The sequence below is a fragment of the Gopherus flavomarginatus genome, chromosome 2 (genome assembly GCF_025201925.1).
Source record: "Gopherus flavomarginatus isolate rGopFla2 chromosome 2, rGopFla2.mat.asm, whole genome shotgun sequence".
NCBI lineage: Eukaryota > Metazoa > Chordata > Testudines > Testudinidae > Gopherus > Gopherus flavomarginatus.
Genome location: NC_066618.1, coordinates 96,935,153 through 96,957,419, shown reverse-complemented (window position 1 = coordinate 96,957,419; position 22,267 = coordinate 96,935,153). Strand labels below are relative to the sequence as shown.

General features: G+C 40.0%; 1 protein-coding gene across 3 annotated transcripts in view; it reads left to right on the top strand.

Moving 5' to 3' along the window:
• Positions 1-22,267, top strand: part of GLI3 (GLI family zinc finger 3) — a 260,151-nt gene that overhangs the window by 134,275 nt on the left and 103,609 nt on the right. For all 3 annotated transcript variants that reach the window (XM_050937659.1, XM_050937660.1, XM_050937658.1), the window contains exon 4: positions 2,495-2,600. In XM_050937659.1, the coding sequence (XP_050793616.1) occupies positions 2,495-2,600 (106 nt within the window). The remainder of the gene's footprint in view (positions 1-2,494; positions 2,601-22,267) is intronic.

The following is a 22,267-nucleotide window of genomic DNA, read 5'->3' as shown; positions in this document are numbered from 1 at the left end:
TAAGTTAGATCTGGGCTATAGCTAATTTGCTATTCAGTATTCCAGTCCTAAGATAGAAAATTATAGAAGATCACATTTAACTTTAGTGCTATTCCTGTACATGGCTAAACTGTGTTTAAAGAGGTAAATAGAGGAACTGCTGTCCAGAGTGGAGTTTCAGCCTGGCTCGGCAAGGATGGAAAGTAAGCTGTGCATCTTGCGCAGGCTTTTTCACCTTGTGCGAGGTGGGGTATAGTGCAATTTGACATGTATAAGGGGATCAGAATCCAGCCCCTCAGGATTCTGTCCCTTGTTTTCCTCAGAGTTGCTACTATGACAGAGACAGGGGGAGAGATGTGTTTGTTGAAGAGTGGCTAATATGTCTTGGAGGAAAATAATGTACAGCAGGAGTAATACCCCCCCACTCATTTTACATTATTGCAGTTAATAAGCTAAGGGGTGGGGAGCACAGCACACAACAGGATCCCACACTGTGTAGCCATCTCTCTGTCCTTCAGACATTTCCCCCTAGTTTCAGGCTGTGTTGTGGCTTCTGGGGCTGGTGATTGATGCAAAATGCATTTCATGCATGGGAAGCAAGTATCTTCTGGTCCACCCATAACCACATACTCCTCTGGGATGTATAAATTCCTGGGATTGACCATGAGTCCTGTAGAAGTCAGCAGGGCTCAGCACAGGTGTAGGAGTGGATCAGATTGCAAGAGCGTAGGTATTTATGTCCAGTTTGTAGAATAGGGCTAGAATTAGGGCTATTGTGACTAGGGTTTCCCTGCTCACATTAGGAAGCCAAAATCACTTTTCAAACAGGATTGGGCCCCAAGTCAGTAAATGGTAGAAATGCGCTGTTAGCAAACATACTGGAGCTAACACTTAACAAATAGCTGGCACTGGAGGTGGACAGGAGATTTCAAATATTTCAAAATTGTCATGAAAAACTGGAAATATTTCCTCAGAACTTGTGTGGATGCCCCATCTCTCCCCTGCACCCCCGTTATCTCTTAAACGCGTCCTTTTCTACCAACTGCAGCTGGTTGGAGAGTCTCAAACATTTCAAATTTTTGAGAAAAAACAGAGGCAAAATCCAATTTCTCACCCTTTTTTTGGATCATCAGCTGGCTAGATGCAATTGTTTTCAGAGAGAACATAATCTAAGTCAGGGATTACATTTTGCTGAATTCAGAAGGAAGAAAATACACACAGAACTTACTCTAAGAGTCATAGCAAGACTGAAAAAGGCCTCTCTAGCTTGGTTTTCCTGACTGAGCATGAATAAAGATTTTCTCTTTTTAGAATCCTTTTTAGTAAAACCATGACACTACGTAACATCCGTTCTCATCTGGTTTTAGGATCACATAAACATATGGATTTAGGACAAAATAAAAATTAGTTAATAATTGGTCTGGATAGATAGGTTTCACATCCCAGGAGACAATGGGCTTTTCAGATGTTATGTTGCTGCTTGAATATTGTTTCCTCCATTCAGGAGTGTAATGATGCATTAAATATCTTCTATAAAATAGCATTCTTTACATCAGACAGTTGCAAAGGCATGAAAATGTTGATAGAGATCTTCAGCATTATAAAACTATAGCATCCAAAATGGCAGAGAGCTTTAATTAGAGAATTATGTGGAAAAATGAGGGCTAGATTGTTCTGACCTGTATGCAACCTCTGTAGTGGCGGGTTGAGAACGAGACTGCGAGGAACTGTCCCCTTTTGTGTAACCTATATAAGGGCTGTCTGGAAGTAATAGGAATTGCAGTGGCAGCTTGAGAGTTGGCCTTCCCAGGGACAACTTGCCAGAAATAGGGTAGGGAGTAACCAAAGCGATTTCTCCTCACTGCTTTACATGCCTGCCAGCAGAGGTGACCAGCTGCATGCGAAGAATATGCTGCATCCTTTTCAAGGCTGAGGAAAGGAATCCCCACGCCCTGAAGCACATCTCCCTGATGCTTCCCGTTGGTGCGCTGCAGCACAGCGTCTCCTCCAATGCAGCCTTTCCCAATCACGTTTTCCTTCTAACTTAATTGTAATTTACTCCAGATTGTACTTTGTACGCCCGCTGTTTTAGTTGTACATTCCACTGTATCTTTTTTACTACATGCTATTTGTAGTCTTTTTTTAGGTCTTTCTTTCAATAACATTTTTGTTTGTTTTAATATGAAAAACATAAGAACCAGGGATGTTTATGAAAGGTTCAATGATCCTTTTGATCTGACACTTCACATGAGTGCACTGTAATTATTTATTAACTGCTTCTTTATGTAATTTGCCATTTAAGCTATAAAAAGAGAATATTAAAATAAATAAATGAATATTCATGCTCATCTCTGTAAATTTTATGAGGCAAACTCTGTTCAGTTGTACTGACATTGTACTGAGAGAAGAATTTGACCGTACATCATACTACAGTTGGCACATAATTTGAGATATGTAATCAATATTAAAAAAATAACTGCATGATATATTCATATTTGGAAACCTTATTTTTCAGATCCGCCTCACCTTTTTCCAGCATTCCACCCTCCTGTGCCAATTGATGCAAGACATCACGAGGGACGTTACCATTATGAACCATCTCCCATTCCTCCACTGCATGTGTAAGTATTATTTTCCACATTGTTATATTATGGAGCCTAGAACAAGAGACAAATATTGGAATCCTTATGGTACTTAAAACTCTGTGCCTGGAAAGCTTTGCAGCTCTAGCTGGAGAGCAAGATTTACGTTTGGAATGCATCAAGTTTATCTGTTCGTGGATTCACTGAAGCAGAACCAGGCTGGTGCCTTAGGAATGTCTTTTATAATAGGTAGCTGGCAAGTGTTACCTATATATTTTGCTGATGTTTATTCTGTGTGCTGTCATTCTATAAATACTAAATTAACAAGTACAGAGCCCTATGAAATACTACTAAACAAAACGTGTACTTTCTCTGAATTAGGCTTGGGATTCTTCATAGCTAAAATTTCCTGTAACTTCAAAGCATTTTCCTAGTGACTGCCATGAAGCGTAATGAAATTTTGGGGGAATTTTCATAGTCCCTGTTATGTGCGTGCACAAGCAGTCAGTTGATTGATGGGAATGTCACCCAAACAAAATGGCAAATGTAATAGAGCACATGGTTTACAAAAAGATAAAAGAAAAGAATGCCAGTGATAACGTGCATTAGAAAAAGTAGGGAGAGGAGGAACCCTGTGGAAATAAGCATTATCTTATTCTATATGTAGAGAGGAGAATCAGATTTGCAAAATAAAGCAATGATCTTTAGATGTAATGTCCTGAAAACTGCCATATACCATAAAAAAATGGAGCCGTAACGAGGGCTCACTCCTGTGCTAAAAGTCTTGATATATACATTTAATTATATCTAATAATCACCCCTCTTATTGAGAAAATAAAAGAAGAAATGCGCAAGTAATACTTTGAAGAGTAATGCTAGTTGTTTAGATGGCAGATTGCATCTCCATGGCTATTAGTTACAGCTGTGTAATTACATATATACAGAAGAAAAATGAAGTTGTTTTAAAACAAGTCCTCCTCTGTGAGCAGAATTAATTGATATTAACAATCCTAACTATATGCCCAAGTACACACACAATATTTTACCAATAGTTTTTTTGAATTAGTCTCCTATTACTGAATTGTAATTTCAGAGCAAATTTGCCTAGAGGTAAGTAATAAATCTGTGTTGCAGTCTTCCTTGGGCATTAAAGTAAAAGTGTTTATTTATTCTTTAGAGTTCCACTGATGCATCAGTAAGTATTTACACCATAATCAACCATGCAATAAAATACATTAAAATAAAGATTTTGAGTTAAACCTACTGTTCAAAAACAGGGACATTTTGAATTAAGGTGGAAGCATCATACAGATTCACCCCTTTCAGTCTAGGTTTTGCAATGCATATGAAGCTAGATTCTAGTGTAAGCTCTTTAGAGTACTTCACAAGGTTTCTAAAATCAGCCTCTGGTTGGAGACTTAGGGCATGATATTGCTCTTTCCGAAGTCAAAGGAAATTATGTCATTGGTTTCAACAGAGCAAGATTATGACCGTTACCGTTATTTAATAATACCTAGTATTTAAATAGCATCTCTCATTCCAAAGGATACTGTATTGTTCTGCAAACTAATATACAGATTCTGGGCCTGTAGTTTGCCTGGGCAGAGATTTCAAGAATGAGCCCTATTAGTGATCACTTTACTGTTGCTGCAATGCATTAGTCTCTTGGATGGATCACAACAGTATTTATTACCAGTGCTCAACAACAGAGCAGAGGCAAATTTAGGTAAGCATAATGTGGTTACTCAATTTGGAATATGAACAGGAGTTTGGGCTAAAAATCTATTGTGACAAAAGCCCCACAAGTTCTTTAAGAACCATAAATGGTCAATATCTCAGTTAAATGTTTCATCTGAAGTACAACAATATGCCCTCTTTATAACACGCTGGGTCAGTGGAATCAGAACTGACTCAGAAGGAAGAGTGCCACTTACTGAATAACCAACACCAATACTTTCTGCAGCATCTTGGACGTCTCCCATCGTTGCGTAGCTCATAAGGTATAATAGGATTTTAGCATGAGATCATGGGCTGCAGGCAGTTGTTTGAGATACATGTTATAGTTTCAGCCTTAACTTTAAAATTAAAATTTCTTTGTTTATTTAGTTTTACATAAACTTAAGTAGATTCTTCCCTTCAGTTTGTTTATGCCATTGCTGAAATGATAGGGTATAACATACCCAGTATGAAATGGAGCCAATATGATTAGTGTAATTAAATGTAAATATGTAATTAGGCAATTGTACAAAGGAACCTTTCAGACTACAACAGCTTTTTCATAGGCATTTTCATAGGTTGTAGAGTTTTCAAAAATTCACAGTACTGTATAAACATGATAGACACCAACAGCTATAGTCTCTGGTGTAAATCCATCTTTAGGAACATTGGATTTTGGCTTAGAAGGGATTAGTCATTCTTTTGGAGACATCACTTGGATCGTTGTCATGGCATCCTTTAAAAAAACGGATTTAAAGTTATTTCAATTTCTGGGAGACTGTCATTGGGGCATAGGACAGGAGTCAGGAAACCAAGGGTTTGTTCTCATCTCTGCCACTGACTTTTTATATGAATCATTCAACTTCTCTGCTTCATATTTTCCCCAGATGTAAAACTGGGGTTAATGATGGTTTCCTATCTTTGCAAAGCTGGTTGAGATCTATACCTAAAGAATGTGGAATCTTACTATAATGAGATATCAATAGAACAAATAGAGGAAAACATACAGAACATTTCAAAAAAGTCTTGCGCGCCTGATGGCATCTGGGCCTAAAATATCTTTTTTGAGTGACAGGCAAACCAGAAAAACAGTCAATATCAGTAAACTTTTAGGGTGTAAAGGATTCTTGCATAGTTTCCACCATTAAAGATATATACATGAGATGTTAGGATTTTTTTTAATTGCTTATGGGCAGAAATCTTGTATCCCAAATTTCACCCTGGAGCAAAATTTTATAACTGAGTTATAAACCCCTAAAATAGGGGTTTATGTTTATGATGGAATTGCTGACAGTTTCATATGTATAGTAGGACTAATAGGCACTGCTATAATTATGCTACCGTATCCTATCATTAAAGATCCCATTGAAAGAGGTTTATAAATTGCTCTTCTTCTTAGATAAACCACCCTACATTAAGGCATCAACGATATGGTGCAGAATTAAATTAAAATCTCATAAAATGAAATATGTTCTGTATTAGCTGTTTGACACTTAATTTGCCTCTGAATGAGGAGAGGAAATCACAAATTAACCTGCCTTTGTTTTTCCAACCATGGCTTATTAGGTGTTAGAACAACTGCAATTACAGCCCAGTAATAACCCCCAAACCCTTATGAATATGTACTGAAATGTGTCACGTTGTGTTACTGAAACCTGTTTGTTAGAACTGCTTCAGTTTTCCTAGAATTTCTTCAGTTTGTAAGCTTAGCAGGAAGAAGCGTAACACATTTTCCCTCAACAGCAGCACATAAACAGTGTTAATAGAAACTACGTCTCACTTTTCAAATTCAAAGCATGAATCTAGAAACTTCTATTAAAATATAATGCAGTTTATTATTTGCTATTGAAGTAACAAGTTACATTATCTTGTAACTTAAGCACTGGAAAATTAAAACAGACCAAAAGAAAACAGGGATTCTGGGATTTTTTTTCCTTTTGTTTGGCTCTTTCCTCCATTTATTAACTGGGTTTCTACAGTGACAAATCACTCTTTGATTAAGTGTGGTTTCTAGACTTTTCCATTTACTGAAACATCCTTCTACAATTCCACCTTCTTCTGCCGGTCACCAGCCAATTAATGAATGGCCATGTCCTTAATACATTTGAAACCATGCTAGGAACAACAGTTATTTAAACATAATATGTTACTATCAGCATGCTACCCTGACCCTTGTGCAAGGGAATTATTTTTTCTGAGAACCAAATTGTAACCATGCAATAAATTAGTTTTGGTGGTAGTCAGACTGGCTGACATTGTTTTCAGTATAACAATAACAACAAATTGCCAACACTGGTCAGGGGAACTATGGTAGAGTCTTGTTATAAAGATAAAGTGAGTGTAAAGTACTGTAATTTTCAGCTGGGGAGCTTTCCACTTCCTGTGCAGGATGAGGGTGCCTTTTATTTTAAAAGGAACCCAGTATTATTTCATGCAAGGTAGAAAATTCCCTAGAGGGCAGGTAGAATTTTAAGGCACTGAGACTTTACACTCTATTCTATCTTCATATGTAATAAGCTACCAGTTTAGACTTCACCTCTTATCAGTGTATAATCTACATAGCCTCCTTACACATCAACTCTGGATTTGGGCCACTGAGTCTGTGTAAGGGAGTGAGTCTAGGTTAGACTGAGGGAATACCTACAATGTTGTAAATTATGTGTGGAGGGGTCAGAGAGGAGTGTCGCAAGACATGCAACCAAAAGGAGGCAAGATGCAAGTTAGTGTCATCATCTTCCAACTCCTCAACACATAAGTGACACCAAAACTTAGACTCCCAACCCTTATTCTAAATTACACATTGGTAAGTGAGTGTTAATCTATTAGTATCTGAGTTAACAGAGTCTAAGGCTCTGATCCTGCAAACATGTACACACTTGCTCAAATTTGCACAGGTAAGTAGATTCACTGACTTCTGTGGGACTACTCATGTGCTCTAAATTAAGCATTTGTGTGAATGTTACAGGATTGGGACCAAGTTCAAATCAGAGAGCCTGATTCTCTGGTGCCTTGCACCTTCCGTAGTCATTTACATCTGAACAAAGGGAGCATAAAATGCACCCAAATCAGCATGGTGTCATTTTAAGTCTAATTTTCACAGACACTAATAACTACACTAGACGGAAGGCAGAGGAAAGTTAGGCCCAGATGCTCTAACAGTTCAGAGCAGTTTCTTAGCCTTTTTGATACCAGGGACCAGCCTGCTGCCTTCCTAAACTGTGTCAGGGAGATCTCAGGGACCGGCACCAGTCCACAGACTGCTCGTTGAGAAACATTTGAACTTATACAAGTCTTACACATTGTCTCTGAATTTGGTTCATTTAATTCAATGGCAGAATCTCTTGCCACACCAGGGTGAAAAGAAATCTTGGCTTTCTCTATCTTTTTCTCTACTACTTTAATTTTTCCTTTATACTTGAGTTCCCAAGTAATTACAATGTCTAGTGTCTTACCTTTAGACCAGTGCCTTGGCAAGTGGCTTCTCAGCTTGGTGCAGTGCTAATTGACCCTTCCACAGCAAGAATGGAAATCACACCAGTCTAGCCAATGTTGCTAGTGGGACAAGATTTAAGTGCTCTGTGGCTTGGAATGGATTTCCTGGGACAGCCAAGGGTCACTGATGAATGAAGGCTGAGTGACACATGGGCCTTTGAGGAAAGCTAATGGATGTCGGTATCTGGGACATTCAGAGCCATCCACAGAAATATTTAGCTGTAATCAGGCACAATGCTTGTGTTATATAGGAGGCAGCTAAAGAAGCCTGTTTCTGGAAGTGAGGAGGCACTGTGTCTAGTCATCATCAGAAGCCAGTAACCATGAACAGCTGTTGGAGGAAGCTGCTGGGAGGGAAGATATAGGTGGAGTGGTGCCAAGAGAAGGCAGAGGAGATGGGAAAGGGAAGCTTCGAGCAAGAACATCAAAACGGCCATACAGGGTCCAACCAATGGTCCATCTGGCCCAGTATACTGTCTTCTGACAATGGCCAGTGTTGATGTTTCAGAGGGAATTAACAGAACAGAACAATTTTGAGTGATCCATTCCTTGACGCCCAGTCCTAGCTTCTAGCAATCAGTAGTTTAGGGACAGCCAGAGCACAGGGTTGTGTCCCTTTCTGTCTTGGCCATTAGCCATTGATTGACCTATCCTCCATGAACTTGTCTAATTATTTTTTGAATAGTTATACCTTTGGGCTTCACAACATCCCCGGTAATGAATTCCACAGGTTGACTGTGTTGGGTGAAGAAGAACTCCCTTATGTTTGTTTTAAGTCTGTTGTCTATTAATGTTTTCAGTTGACCCCTAGTTCTTGTGTTATGTGAAGGGGTAAATATCATATCCCCCGCAAGTCATCTCCTTTCTAAGATGTACAGTGCCAGTCCTCATATAGGTATTAAGGGATTTCCATACCCTTAATTATTTTCCTTGCCCTTTTCTGAACGTTTTCAAATTTTAAGATATCTTTTTTGAGCTGGGGCAACCAGAACTGCACACAGTATTCAAAGTGTGGTCATGCCATGGATTCATATAGTGGCATTGTGCTATTTTCTGTTTTATTATCTACCCCTTTCCTAATGGTTCCTAACATTCTGTTAGCTTTTTTTGACTGCCGCTGCACACTGAGAAGATGTTTTGAGAGAACTATCCACAATGACTCCAAGATCTCTTTCTTGAGTGATGACAGCTGATTTAGACCCCATTATTTTGTATGTATAGTTGGGATTATGTTTTCCAGTGTACATTATTTTGTATTATCAGCATTAAATGTCATCTTCCATTTTGTCATTTAGTCCAGTTTAGAAAGATCCCTTTGTAACTCTTCACAGTCATCTTTTGACTTAACTATCTTGAGTAATTTTGTATTATCAGAAAATGTGCCACCTCACTCTTTCCCGCCTTTTCCAGATCATTTATGAATATGTTGAATAGCACTGGTCCCAGTACAGGTCCTAATGGGGCCCTACTATTTACCTTTCTCCTTTGTGAAAACCGACCAATTATTCCTATCCTTTGTTTCCTGTCTTGTAACAAGTTACTGATGCATGAGAAGATCTTTCCTCTTATCTCATGGCAGCTTACTTTGCTTAAGAGCCTTTAGTAAGGGACCTTGTTAAAGGCTTTCTGAAAGTCCAAGTACAATATGTTGATTCGATCATCCTTGTCCACATGTTTGTTGACTCAAAGAATTATAGTAGATTGGTGAGGCATGATTTCCCTTTACAAAAGCCATGTTGACTTTTCCCGACATATGTATGTGCCTGATAATTTTGTTCTTTATTATAGTTTCAACCAATTTGCCTGGTACTAAAGTTAGGTTCACTAACTGTCGTTTCCAGGATCACCTCCAGAGCCTTTTTTTAAAACCTGCTTTACATATCTCCAGTCATCTGGTACATGATAGGTTACATGTCACAGATAATAGTTCTGCAATTTCATATTTGAGTTCCTTCAGAACTCTTGGGTCCATCTGGTCCAGGTCACTTATTACTGTTTAATTTACCAGTTTGTTCCAAAACATCTTCTAATGACACCTCCAATCTGGGAGAGTTCCTCAGATTTGTCACCTAAAAAGAATGGTTCAGTTGTGGGGAGCGCCACCTTATCCTCTGCAATGCAGACCAAAGCAAAGAATTCATATGGTTTCTCCTCAACCGCCTTGTCTTTCTCGAGTGCTCCTTTAGCACCTCAGTCATCCAGTGGTCTCACTGATAGTTTGGAAGGCTTCCTGGTGATGTACTCACAAAAAACTAATGGCATTTTTTTTTTATCTTTAGCTAGTTGCTCTTCAAAAAATCAGTGTTTCATTAGCTACCCTCCAGTCATCTGGTACAGAGGATGGTTTAAGTCATAAGTTAGGAGACAAGGTGAGAAGAGAACGTGGGCTGCCTTGGAGAGAAAGGAAGCAGCAACCAGACAAAGTTTGTTGGATAGAAAGGCTAATGTGGAAGTACCGCTTGTACACCATTTTGTTGATTAATGGAACAGCAAATCACTGGTCATTTGATGTCAAATGCCTGGCAGCTGTGTAGAGTAAAAGGGTCTGCATCCTACACCTCGGGCCTCAGTAAATAGTTTTTCCAGTTCCTGGACTTTTACAAACCAGGGAAGAGAGAGCCTGAGTCTAGACTGGAGTTGTGGTCTCCTGCTTCAGTATGTAGTGTTGCATCATTTGGAATAGTGAATAAATGTTTTGTTTAGCAAAATTTACTTGTTTAGTAATATGGACCTGGAGAATAACAGATCATAAATCCTCATTTGCTAACACAGCTGCAAAACAGGTTTAACAGTAGACCATGTCTTTAAAGAGTAGCTGAGAATTTGGAAAAGCAAACTATTCTGTCTGTGTATGATAGCATGTATTTTCTGGAGAGAAGGTTTCTAGAGGTTTTGGCTTTCCGTTTTCTTGATTACGAGAAGTATCAGAGAGGTAGCTGTGTTAGTCTGGATCTGTAAAAGCAGCAAAGAATCCTGTGGCATGTTATAGACTTACAGACGTTTTGGAGCATGAGCTTTCGTGGGTGAATACCCACTTTGTCAGATGCATGTAGTGGAAATTTCCAGAGGCAGGTATATATATGCAGGCAAGCTAGAGATAATGAGGTAGTTCAATCAGGGAGGATGAGGCCCTGTTCTAGCAGTTGAGGTGTGAAAACCAAGGGAGGAGAAACTGGTTTTGTAATTGGCAAGCCATTCACAGTCTTTGTTTAATCCTGAGCTGATGGTGTCAAATTTGCAGATGAACTGAAGCTCAGCAGTTTCTCTTTGAAGTCTGGTCCTGAAGATTTTTTGCTGCAGGATGGCCACCTTAAGGTCTGCTATAGTGTGGCCAGGGAGGTTGAAGTGTTCTCCTACAGGTTTTTGTATATTGCCATTCCTAATATCTGATTTGTGTCCGTTTATCCTTTTCCGTAGCGACTGTCCAGTTTGGCCGCTGTACATAGCAGAGGGGCATTGCTGGCATATGATGGCGTATATTACATTGGTGGACGTGCAGGTGAATGAACCGGTGATGGTGTGGCTGATCTGGTTAGGTCCTGTGATGGTGTCGCTGGTGTAGATATGTGGGCAGAGTTGGCATCGAGGTTTGTTGCATGGATTGGTTCCTGAGCTAGAGTTACTATGGGGCGGTGTGCAGTTACTGGTGAGAATGTGTTTCAGGTTGGCAGGTTGCCTATGGGCGAGGACTGGCCTGCCACCCAAGGTCTGTGAAAGTGTGGGATCATTGTCCAGGATGGGTTGTAGATCCCTGATGATGCGTTGGAGAGGTTTTAGCTGGGGACTGTATGTGATGGCCAGTGGAGTCCTGTTGGTTTCTTTCTTGGGTTTGTCTTGCAGTAGGAGGCTTCTGGGTACCTGTCTGCCTCTGTTGATCTGTTTCCTTATTTCCTCGTGCGGGTATTGTAGTTTTGAGAATGCTTGGTGGAGATTTTGTAGGTGTTTGGTCTCTGTCTGAGGGGTTAGAGCAGATGCGGTTGTACCTCAGTGCTTGGCTGTAGACAATGGATCGTGTGATGTGCCCGGGATGGAAGCTGGAGGCATGAAGGTAGGCATAGCGGTCAGTAGGTTTTCGGTATAGGGTGGTGGTAATGTGACCATCACTTATTTGCACCTTGGTATCTAGGAAGTGGACCTCCCGTGTAGATTGGTCCAGGAGGAGGTTGATGGTGGGGTGGAATGCCCGAGACGATGGGGCGTCCAGGATTTCTGGGTTTGTGTAGCTTGGGTAGTAGACAGAATAACCCTGGTCGGGGCTCTTAGGGTATGTTGATTTGTTCCGGTGTTAGTGTAGGGAGTGTCCTGAGTAGATGTTGCAGTTTCTTAGTATATTCCTCAGTGGGATCTGAGGCAAGTGGTCTGTAGAATTTGGTGTTGGAGAGTTGTCTGGCAGCCTCCTTTTAGTAGTCAGACCTGTTCATGATGACAACAGCTCCTCCTTTATTAGCCTCTTTGATGATAATGTCTGGGTGGTTTCTGAGGCTGTGGATGGCATTGCGTTCTGCACGACTTAGGTTATGAGGCAAGCGATGTTGTTTTTTCACAATTTCTGCCTGTGCACGTCGGCGGAAGCATTGGCACTCTCACTGAAGGACTGTCTGGATATGTGGACTCTCTACTCAGACCCTATGCCACCAGCACTCCCAGCTATCTCCATGACACCACTGATTTCCCGAGGAAACTACAATGCATTGGTGACCTTCCAGAAAACACCATCCTAGCCACCATGGATGTAGAGTCTCTCTACACGAACATCCCACACACATATGGGATACAAGCTGTCAGGAACAGTATCCCTGATGATGCCACAGCACAACTGGCTGCTGAGCTCTGTGCCTTTATCCTCACACAAAACTATTTCAAATTTGATGACAATATATATCTCCAGATTAGTGGCACTGCTATGGGCACCCGCATGGCCCCACAATATGCCAATATTTTTATGGCCAACCTGGAACAACGCTTCCTCAGCTTTCGTCCACTCACGCCCCTTCTCTACCTACGCTACATTGATGACATCTTCATCATCTGGACCCATGGGAAGGAGACTCTGGAAAAATTCCACCGTGATTTCAACAGCTTCCACCCCACCATCAACTTCAACCTGGACCAATCTACACGGGAGGTCCACTTTCTAGACACCAAGGTGCAAATAAGTGATGGTCACATTACCATCACCCTATACCGAAAACCTACTGACCGCTATGCCTACCTTCATGCTTCCAGCTTCCATCCCGGGCACATCACACGATCCATTGTCTACAGCCAAGCACTGAGGTACAACCGCATCTGCTCTAACCCCTCAGACAGAGACCAACACCTACAAAATCTCCACCAAGCATTCTCAAAACTACAATACCCGCACGAGGAAATAAGGAAACAGATCAACAGAGGCAGACGGGTACCCAGAAGCCTCCTACTGCAAGACAAACCCAAGAAAGAAACCAGCAGGACTCCACTGGCCATCACATACAGTCCCCAGCTAAAACCTCTCCAACGCATCATCAGGGATCTACAACCCATCCTGGACAATGATCCCACACTTTCACAGGCCTTGGGTGGCAGGCCAGTCCTCGCCCATAGGCAACCTGCCAACCTGAAACATATTCTCACCAGTAACTGCACACCGCCCCATAGTAACTCTAGCTCAGGAACCAATCCATGCAACAAACCTCGATGCCAACTCTGCCCACATATCTACACCAGCGACACCATCACAGGACCTAACCAAATCAGCCACACCATCACCGGTTCATTCACCTGCACGTCCACCAATGTAATATACGCCATCATATGCCAGCAATGCCCCTCTGCTATGTACATCGGCCAAACTGGACAGTCGCTACGGAAAAGGATAAACGGACACAAATCAGATATTAGGAATGGCAATATACAAAAACCTGTAGGAGAACACTTCAACCTCCCTGGCCACACTATAGCAGACCTTAAGGTGGCCATCCTGCAGCAAAAAATCTTCAGGACCAGACTTCAAAGAGAAACTGCTGAGCTTCAGTTCATCTGCAAATTTGACACCATCAGCTCAGGATTAAACAAAGACTGTGAATGGCTTGCCAATTACAAAACCAGTTTCTCCTCCCTTGGTTTTCACACCTCAACTGCTAGAACAGGGCCTCATCCTCCCTGATTGAACTACCTCATTATCTCTAGCTTGCCTGCATATATATACCTGCCTCTGGAAATTTCCACTACATGCATCTGACGAAGTGGGTATTCGCCCACGAAAGCTCATGCTCCAAAAAGTCTATTAGTCTATAAGGTGCCACAGGATTCTTTGCTTGATTATGAGAGACAGTTGCAGCATTAAAATATATTATTTCAGTGCCCACATTCAAGATACTGCTCCTCCTGCCCTGAAGTAGATAAGTACTTTTAAATATCGCTATATAAAACAGTTTCTGCATACTTACTTCTGTAGTCAGCTTTTATCCCTCTCAAAGATATGCCCTGGCTGGACTGGATAGCATGTATATGGAAACCATTGAAAAAGGACAGTCTTATTTAAAAGTTTGATTATTTTAGGAAACAGATTTTATATTAAATGGGGTTTTGAGGCCAAATGCATTCTAATGTAAGTGGGTACAACTGCACTGAAGTCAGTAGAGTTATCCATGATTGGACCAGACTAAATTTGGTTCTCAGTATTCATTTGCCTGTGCTGCTGATTTCTCATTCTTGCTTCTCTGCTCCTGCTATCAATCAGCCTTTGTTTATGACGTCATAATTTTCTCCACAGCGGTTGATTGTATCAGAGGATTATGACTTTAGAAGGGAATAAACAACAGGAAAAGATGAACTTAAAAAAACTAAGGATCTCTGTTCCTCTGCTGCAACCACAATGACTTCAGTGGGGAAAAAGGGGATATACACCAGGAGAACCAAGAGAATTTGGCTCAAAGTTTCAATACATATGTAGTTTTTAAAAATAGAAATTACCCCACTAAAAAAAAAATCTTGAAAATAAACGTAAAGTGGAAAAATTTTCAGTTTGGATTTTTTTTTAATTGTATCTCCCCTCCTTAGTCTTCCTTATCTCCCTCCCACTTTTTCTTTTGCTTCTCTTTTCCAGTGGCATTTTTATTTAAAAACGAAAAAATTTATATTGAAAAAATATCGTTGTTTTCAAGATTAAAAATTCAACCAGCTGTAGTAGAAACTTTCCAGGGCCTGTCCATTGGCCTAAAATGCCATGTGGATTTGTTTTTACTTCCTGTCTCCCACATGTTGGGCTGGAAATGCTAATGATATAGCAATCACCACCCTTGGAGGGAAGTGAGGTGCGTTGAACTGTGACATATTTGCTGTGTAGAGGAGCAGCACTGATGGACTCTGCAGTGACAATGAGTTTGTACCAGTGATTTCAGGGGATGTAAAGTGGGGGAAATAAGGGAAAACCCTTCCACATCAGAAAGGAATCGTAGGATATGACCTTTCCCTGCAAACCGTCTCTGGACTAAACCCAAGAGTAGCTGGGCACAGACCCTCACTTTGATTCATAAATGGAATGGATTTAATAACACAAGATGTCAATATGAATTAACTTTTACAATAGGAACTCTTTTTATGTTCATCAATATCTGTTATGAAGATGACAACTTAGAATCTTACCATTGGACATCAGTGTCACTTGGCTGCCTTATCCCAGCAGGGCAGTTGGTTACAATATTTATGTAAATTCTCAGGCTTCACCTGAGGTACAGTGGAAACAAAATAAGTGGCAATTGAAATTGTAGCTCATATATCCCACACACAACATTATTCTGCAGAAATGAAGAAATAATGTTGGGTTCTTTCATATGCATGTGTGTGATTTATCTTTGAATAAAAAGACAGAGATCTTTATCTCTGCATAACATAGACTTGAATTTGAGTTACTCCAGTTTTACATGGGTATAATGACATGATTTGACCAGATTCTGACTGTAAAAAGCTGGAAATATGAAAAGAAAGCATTAGTAAAGAAAGTATTCGCACAAAAGATGATGAGAAAATTTCCCATCAGTGATTCATTACTTTTATGTAACATGTTATAGCTTAAATATATAAATAGATTGGAATAACCACATTGCTATATTTATGTTGTTTGAAATATCTAAAATCTCATTCAGTTATCAGCTAAAAAGAATGCAGTCTTTAAATATAGTGCACATTCGGAGTCTCTGAGCCTGTGGCTTCTTGGACAAAATTCCTGTGTTCTTTGTGCTGTAGTCAGCAGTATTAGTCGAGTGAGCAGATATTAACTGTGGTATTCACATTCAGTGAACCAGAAGCAAGCCAACTCTATAGAGGCTGCCGTCAAACCTGTTGCAGTGGCCTGTGAGGTACTGGACTGTGACAGACCTTTTCTCTTTCTTTCTTTCTTTTCAGTACAATGGTTCCACTCGTGTTAAGTCTTGCTTCAAAGAGAACTGAAATTTACAGTCTTAGCACAATTTTTGAAAAAAATAAATAAAGTTATGTTGTGAATTGAAAGTTCATCCCCAAATTAAGGTAGTATAAACTGCTGGAAAGGAAAGATATGTGTTTATCATGTAAAACAAAGAACATCTTCCACTACCACATTCTAACTCTAACACAATCCTCCCCCACTTAGAGTAGTCCACCTTCCCTCTCCTCCACCTCCAAAACAAAGACATGTCATTTCCTGTAATTTTGGAGCACGAACTGAGTTCAATTCAGAACTTTTCTCAAGGGAGACAAAACAAAAATCTAAGCGAGGGCCTGTCTATTTCTCTCCCTGTGTGTGTGTGTGTGTGTGTGTCTGTCTGTCTGTCTATCTGTGTAACTATTGAAAGCAGGCTTCTGGATCTCTCTAAATTTCTCAAGCCTAAGTGCTAATTAGCTAGTTCTTGCACATTCTGTGGTCTAAGTGAACCTATTGTACTATATCAAAGTAGCAATACAAATTTAGGCCTCAATTCTGCCCTCATATGTCCATTGAAATCCAATAGGAGTTATACCCATGTACCTGAGGGCAGAACTGAGCCCTGGGTTGTTGCTTGGTGTTATTGATTAAAAGATAAAATGATTTAAAGAAAGATGTTGTGCTGTTTATGTTCTTAGGATACTTTATATGCCAAAAGGAGTTAGCACCTTATTTTGAAAGATGCTGAGTTCATTCTTCAAGGGGCTGAGCACCCTTAACTTCCTGTTAAAGTGCATAGGAGGTTGTTTCTCAACCCCCTGCCAGATTAAGTCCTTAGAGACTGATTCTGCAATGAATTATGACTGCACTTATTATTACTTCTGCATGGTATTTCATTGAAGTTAGTGACTTCACTGGGACTCCACAAGGAAATGACTATACACAGCACTGAAATTCATTGCAGACCGAAGCCCGAGGATTGTATCCTTCTCAAGTCAGGGACCTCTATTCTATGTTAATTTTTGTTTTGTTTTGTTTTTGTTTTTGTTTTTTTGGTAAAGTGTTGTATACACCTGTGACACAGTCGAAAATGAGTGATAATTTCAAACTGGGAACGAAGTCTAAATATAGCTAATTTAAATGGCAACCATTTGAAATGTGTGCATCATAGACGCTTTCATCTTTACATCACCAGTTCAAATCCAGCCCACCTTACCATGTATGGTTGCCATGGCTTTTTGTTGGCCTAGATACATGAATTTGATGGCTGAAATTCAGTCCATATTGTGGAGTTACCAACACAAATAGCTCTATTTGACAACCTTCTGGACACTTTTGGCAGAGGGGGCAAGGACTCAATGGCCACTGAGAATCAACTACTTTCTACCTCTGGAGGCAATCCCTTCAGATTGTGGTCTACACACATCATCAAGACTACATGAGGAAGTTTGCACTGCTGATAGCCATCCTGTACTGTGGTACCTGTTCTGTGGAGATTTTGTTTGTATAATTTAGCTTCCAGTTTTTAAAAATGTAACCCATAACATCCATTTACCTTGTACAAGGACTTGTTATTTATAGATTTTTCTCCCTATGCGTGCATACATTTGTGTGCAAGAATCATTCCTAGGTCTGTAGATTTACTTGCCAAAAGGTATATATTACAGACGTTATCCAAGAACAACCTGTTGTAGCTCCAGCTATGGAGACACACTGGTTTGGAGTAGCACCAGAATTGTTTCTTCTTCTGGCCATGATGTTTCAGTTGTCCTCATATGGTCAGCACCTAGCCAGAAGTGACTTTCAGTGCTGATTTTGTAGCAACATAATGTTTCCATGTGCCTGCGAGTTAAAGTAGCAGGAGAAACTGAGAAAGTTCTGAAACAAACCTAAGAACTTGGGATAATAGCAAAAAGAATGGAGCAATGGCTATTTGCATAAGTGTTTTTTGTTTCAAGTTAACCTTAATATAGTTCATCTTTAACATAGGCTGTGTTTGACACAGTTGGTACTGGCAGCATCCTGCTGCTTGTCACATCTGCTTCTTTGCTTGCCTGAAACCACTGAGTGCTGTTGGAGGATGGAAGATATTAGCCTACAGCTCCCCCAAAAGGCTCTGCTCTTGGAGCAACAAAGCCACCCAGCCCTGAAGCAGCTCTGATTCCACAAGGTCAGTCCCAGCACTGGAGGTGTGAGTGTACAGATGTACCACAATACCCACATACTAGCCTCTGCTATACAGGCAACCCCTGCTTAAATGGAGTGGTTGGTAGAAGCATACCAACTCCCCTCCCCATCCCCAATGGCTCCTACTCCCAGAACTTATTTTCCTGAATTGGCCCCTGCTTTGGGGCTTGTTAAGAGAATAGTTTATGTACATATACATACATATATTTAAAACTGTATGGCATTTAGTGAGGGGATACTTAGGACCTTCTGATGTTTAACACATTTGCTAATCCCTGCATAACAGTGAATATTAGTTTTGGGCTGTTCACCAGTGCAGAGATGAAGAGCATCTCCCTAGTACTAGACTAGCAACCACGATTATTGCTCAGAGCTGGCATCACCATTCCTACCAGGACTTTTTGTAAAATGTTTTCTTTGCAACCACAGAATTTTAGTGGCAAATTTAAGATCAACAGTATTCACATTTCCATAATTGAATTTGACTTTTTTGAAATTTAGTGACATTCTTTTTTTTAATCTCTCAAACTCACTTTCTAATGTGTAAATTAGGAATGAAGCAAAAATCCCACAGGGCCGGTGTTTAGTATTGTGAACATGACTTTTTTTTTTTAATTTGAAAAAAAATGGTACTCAGCATCACAAAGCAGACATTGAAAACCATGTTCATTTAAGGGTAATGTGAGAGTCTTACCAGGCAGACAGCCAGAATAAAGAATGCCTTCTGTGCTACCTTCATGGAAATAGGCAAGGGAAGGAGAGAAGCTCAAACTTGTTGAACTTATAAAAATCATGGCATTCTCTTAAATGCATCTGGTTTATAAAAATCAACAGCAATATATCGAATGGGGAGGCGGATACTGTATTAAAAGGTTTTTAAAAGGCCAAGTTCCATGGAGGTTTTGAAAAGACGTAAAAAAAGTGAAATTATTGAGTGGGGGGAGGTGATACCCTATTAGTTTAAAATACTCAGTTTTAAAAATATACGTATGGAATTGGTGTTTTGGAAAATAGATTTCAAAGTTTGAGTCTCCTCTTACAGCTCAGTCCTGCTGTCTCTGTGCAGGGAAATCTTTCAGTGCAGACAGTGGCAGTTGTGCTTTGATTAAGGGCCAGATTCTGATACCCTTCCTCCAGCTGAGTAGTTGTATTGGTTGATTTCAGAATCTGGTCATCAGGCTGCAGGATTGGTTCCAAAATAGCCATGCACTTTTTCCTCAAATTTGTATAGAGACATATATGTAGGAGTGGCTGTTCTCATGCATGCTGCCTCCTCTTTTACACGTAAGGCTTCCCGTGATCTGTGAACAGCCAAAAGATAAATCATAAGTAATTATAGTAATCACTCCAACTCTCTTCTTAGTATTACAGTGTCTGGTGGTTATGGGTTCTCCTCCCCACCTCCTTCTCTTTTGTACACAAAAATTTCAAGGTTGTTTTTTAAATACCTTGAGGCATTTTGTGAGTGTTTTTGAACTGGTTCACCATTCACCAGTGTATTTACTTATAAAGGGGTCTTCTTTGATGAGGTTTTTGTCATATGCACCCACTGAAGTTTCAGTGTACTCAAGCATTAGAAAAGCCACTATTCGAGAGTCTTTGTTTTCTTTGTTGAGCTGTTTATTTTGCTTTCTTCCCATGCGGTTCCCTGGCCTTGCTCTGACAACTGTTTTTCTGCATGAATTACATTCCTCGGGGCCACAAGTCTCCTAATTCTTCCAGTCGATTTGATTTCTGCCTGTGTGATTAGTCTTCAGCTCCAGCTCACAGTTGGTCTTTGCCAAGCAAACTGCTTGCTAAGTGCCTTTAACATGAAGACCTAACTACATTTTTAACCTCATTAGTGTGTAGGGCACTGCTTCATTCCAGTTTAGTAACATGGCTACTATTGAATCATCACTTGCTCTAAAACAGGTTATAAAAAGGTTACTTAGTCGTCAGGTTTTCCCCTTCATATGATCATGCTTTTGCAGGAGAGCAGTCTGGTGTCTTAAGTACATGTCCCGTTTTTATCATGTAAATAGCCCTTTGAAAGAAAACCCATTAACACTGAATAAGGTACATTTTCATAGTAAGAAATTTCATAATAGTATTTCAGAAAGATCATTACAGGCTATTTGGAAATAGTGTAATGTAGTGTAAATCCAAAGCCCACTGTAATTTGAATTTACACCACTACAGCTGATACCTGAATCTGTCCCAGCTCGCCTTTAACTAAGCATTAGAAGAATGCAATCTAATTGCAATTTTCATGTGAAGTTCCGTGGAAAAGGTTGTATTTTCAAATGTTATAAATACAAGAGAAAAATAAAGTTTCATTGAAACGACAACTTCACCGGAGAACTGGGGGGAAGCAAGCAAGGACCAGGTCGCATGCTATTTGTGATGGTGCGTTTGTACAGATGCATCGTACAGCCACTCAGAGAGTGAGACTTCATGATTAATGGTGTTTATTCTTGACTGAAGCCTCCTTTATTTATCTGCAATACAGTTTAGCGATTTTATCAGTCACCTGAATGAAAAATATTCAGTCATACCAATATTGCAGTGTAAATTGAGTAGAGTCACTTTTTATTATATCTTTCAGCCTTATCATCTGCACAGTAATTTTCTAGCAGGGGTTTGATATAGAAAGGCTGGATTTAGCTGTACTTGACACAAAGCCTCTTCAATTTCCCCTAAAAGTTCAGGCTGCTCTTAGAAATGTATATATATATACAACCCCTCTTATCCAAGCAATTTCAGGATTTGAAAGAATAAAGATAAAATGCACAAACCTGGATGTGAGAAATGTTGTTAATATGAAAACATCTAATAGCTGTGAAGCCACTGGTGAAAGGTTCTTTAGTGTTTAAGCTTGTGGCTTAGTGCAGAGCTTTTTACATGGCTACGTAGCTTGACTTTCTTCTAATCAATCATCATCCAACTCCAATCAGCATACAGGCAGACCCTATCGTTCATCCTGGGTGTAATTTCAGAGTTGAAGACTATAATGGCCACATACAGCACATTAGTCACTGCGATAACAGCCAGTGGCACTCCTGAAGAATTGGGCGGAGGGACGAGAGGAAATAAAATTATTCTCATTCTCATGATGTGTTAGTGAAATAGGAGCCAATATTAAACAAACATTTATTCAATTAGCTGGTTTAGTAGCAATAAGTGTGAGAAGACTGGTGACATTTCTTTGACCTACTTTTTTAGGGGAAGATGCAGATGGTATTATATATCCACATATTAATGTGGTTCTTCTCAAAAACATGCTAGTTAAACACATCTGGAGATTTCAACCACGTCTGCAAACCAGAGGAGACTATACTTTTAATACTGAATAAGAGCAGGTATGCACAAGTGCATTGCAAGAAAACTGTTGCACACTTGAATTTGCCTGAGGAGAATGGTTGGTAATACTAACACTCAATTAGTATGGTGTATATTTCAAACACTGGCAAAAAAAAATATAGACCTTTCTGCAGCATATCACACTGCAATACAGTGCAATGGCATATGAAGTTTTATAATGTTTTCCATCTCCTCTAGAATGGAGCTCTGTTTTCTCTGATCTTATGTGAAAATATATTTATCGTGTCAGTATGTTGTAATGTGGTACCAAGACCTGCACATCACATATCGTTTGAAGTACTGTTACCCTGGATGCAGTAATGACCACGAGCTAACAGAACTGAAACTGGAGTTGGCTGAAGAGTGGGATGGAAAAAAATCACAAACACTAGGTTAGGCCTGCTTGTGGTACCTGTACTCTCACTGATTCTGTGTGAAACCCCATTGACGTCAATGTCACCAGAGTAAAGTAAGTCAATTTGTACAGTAAGGTAATACTAAATGTGGATAAAGGTACCATTATCTGGCCCATTATCAATGTTATTTGATCTTTGTAGTACCATAGCATCCAGAAGCTTCTATCACG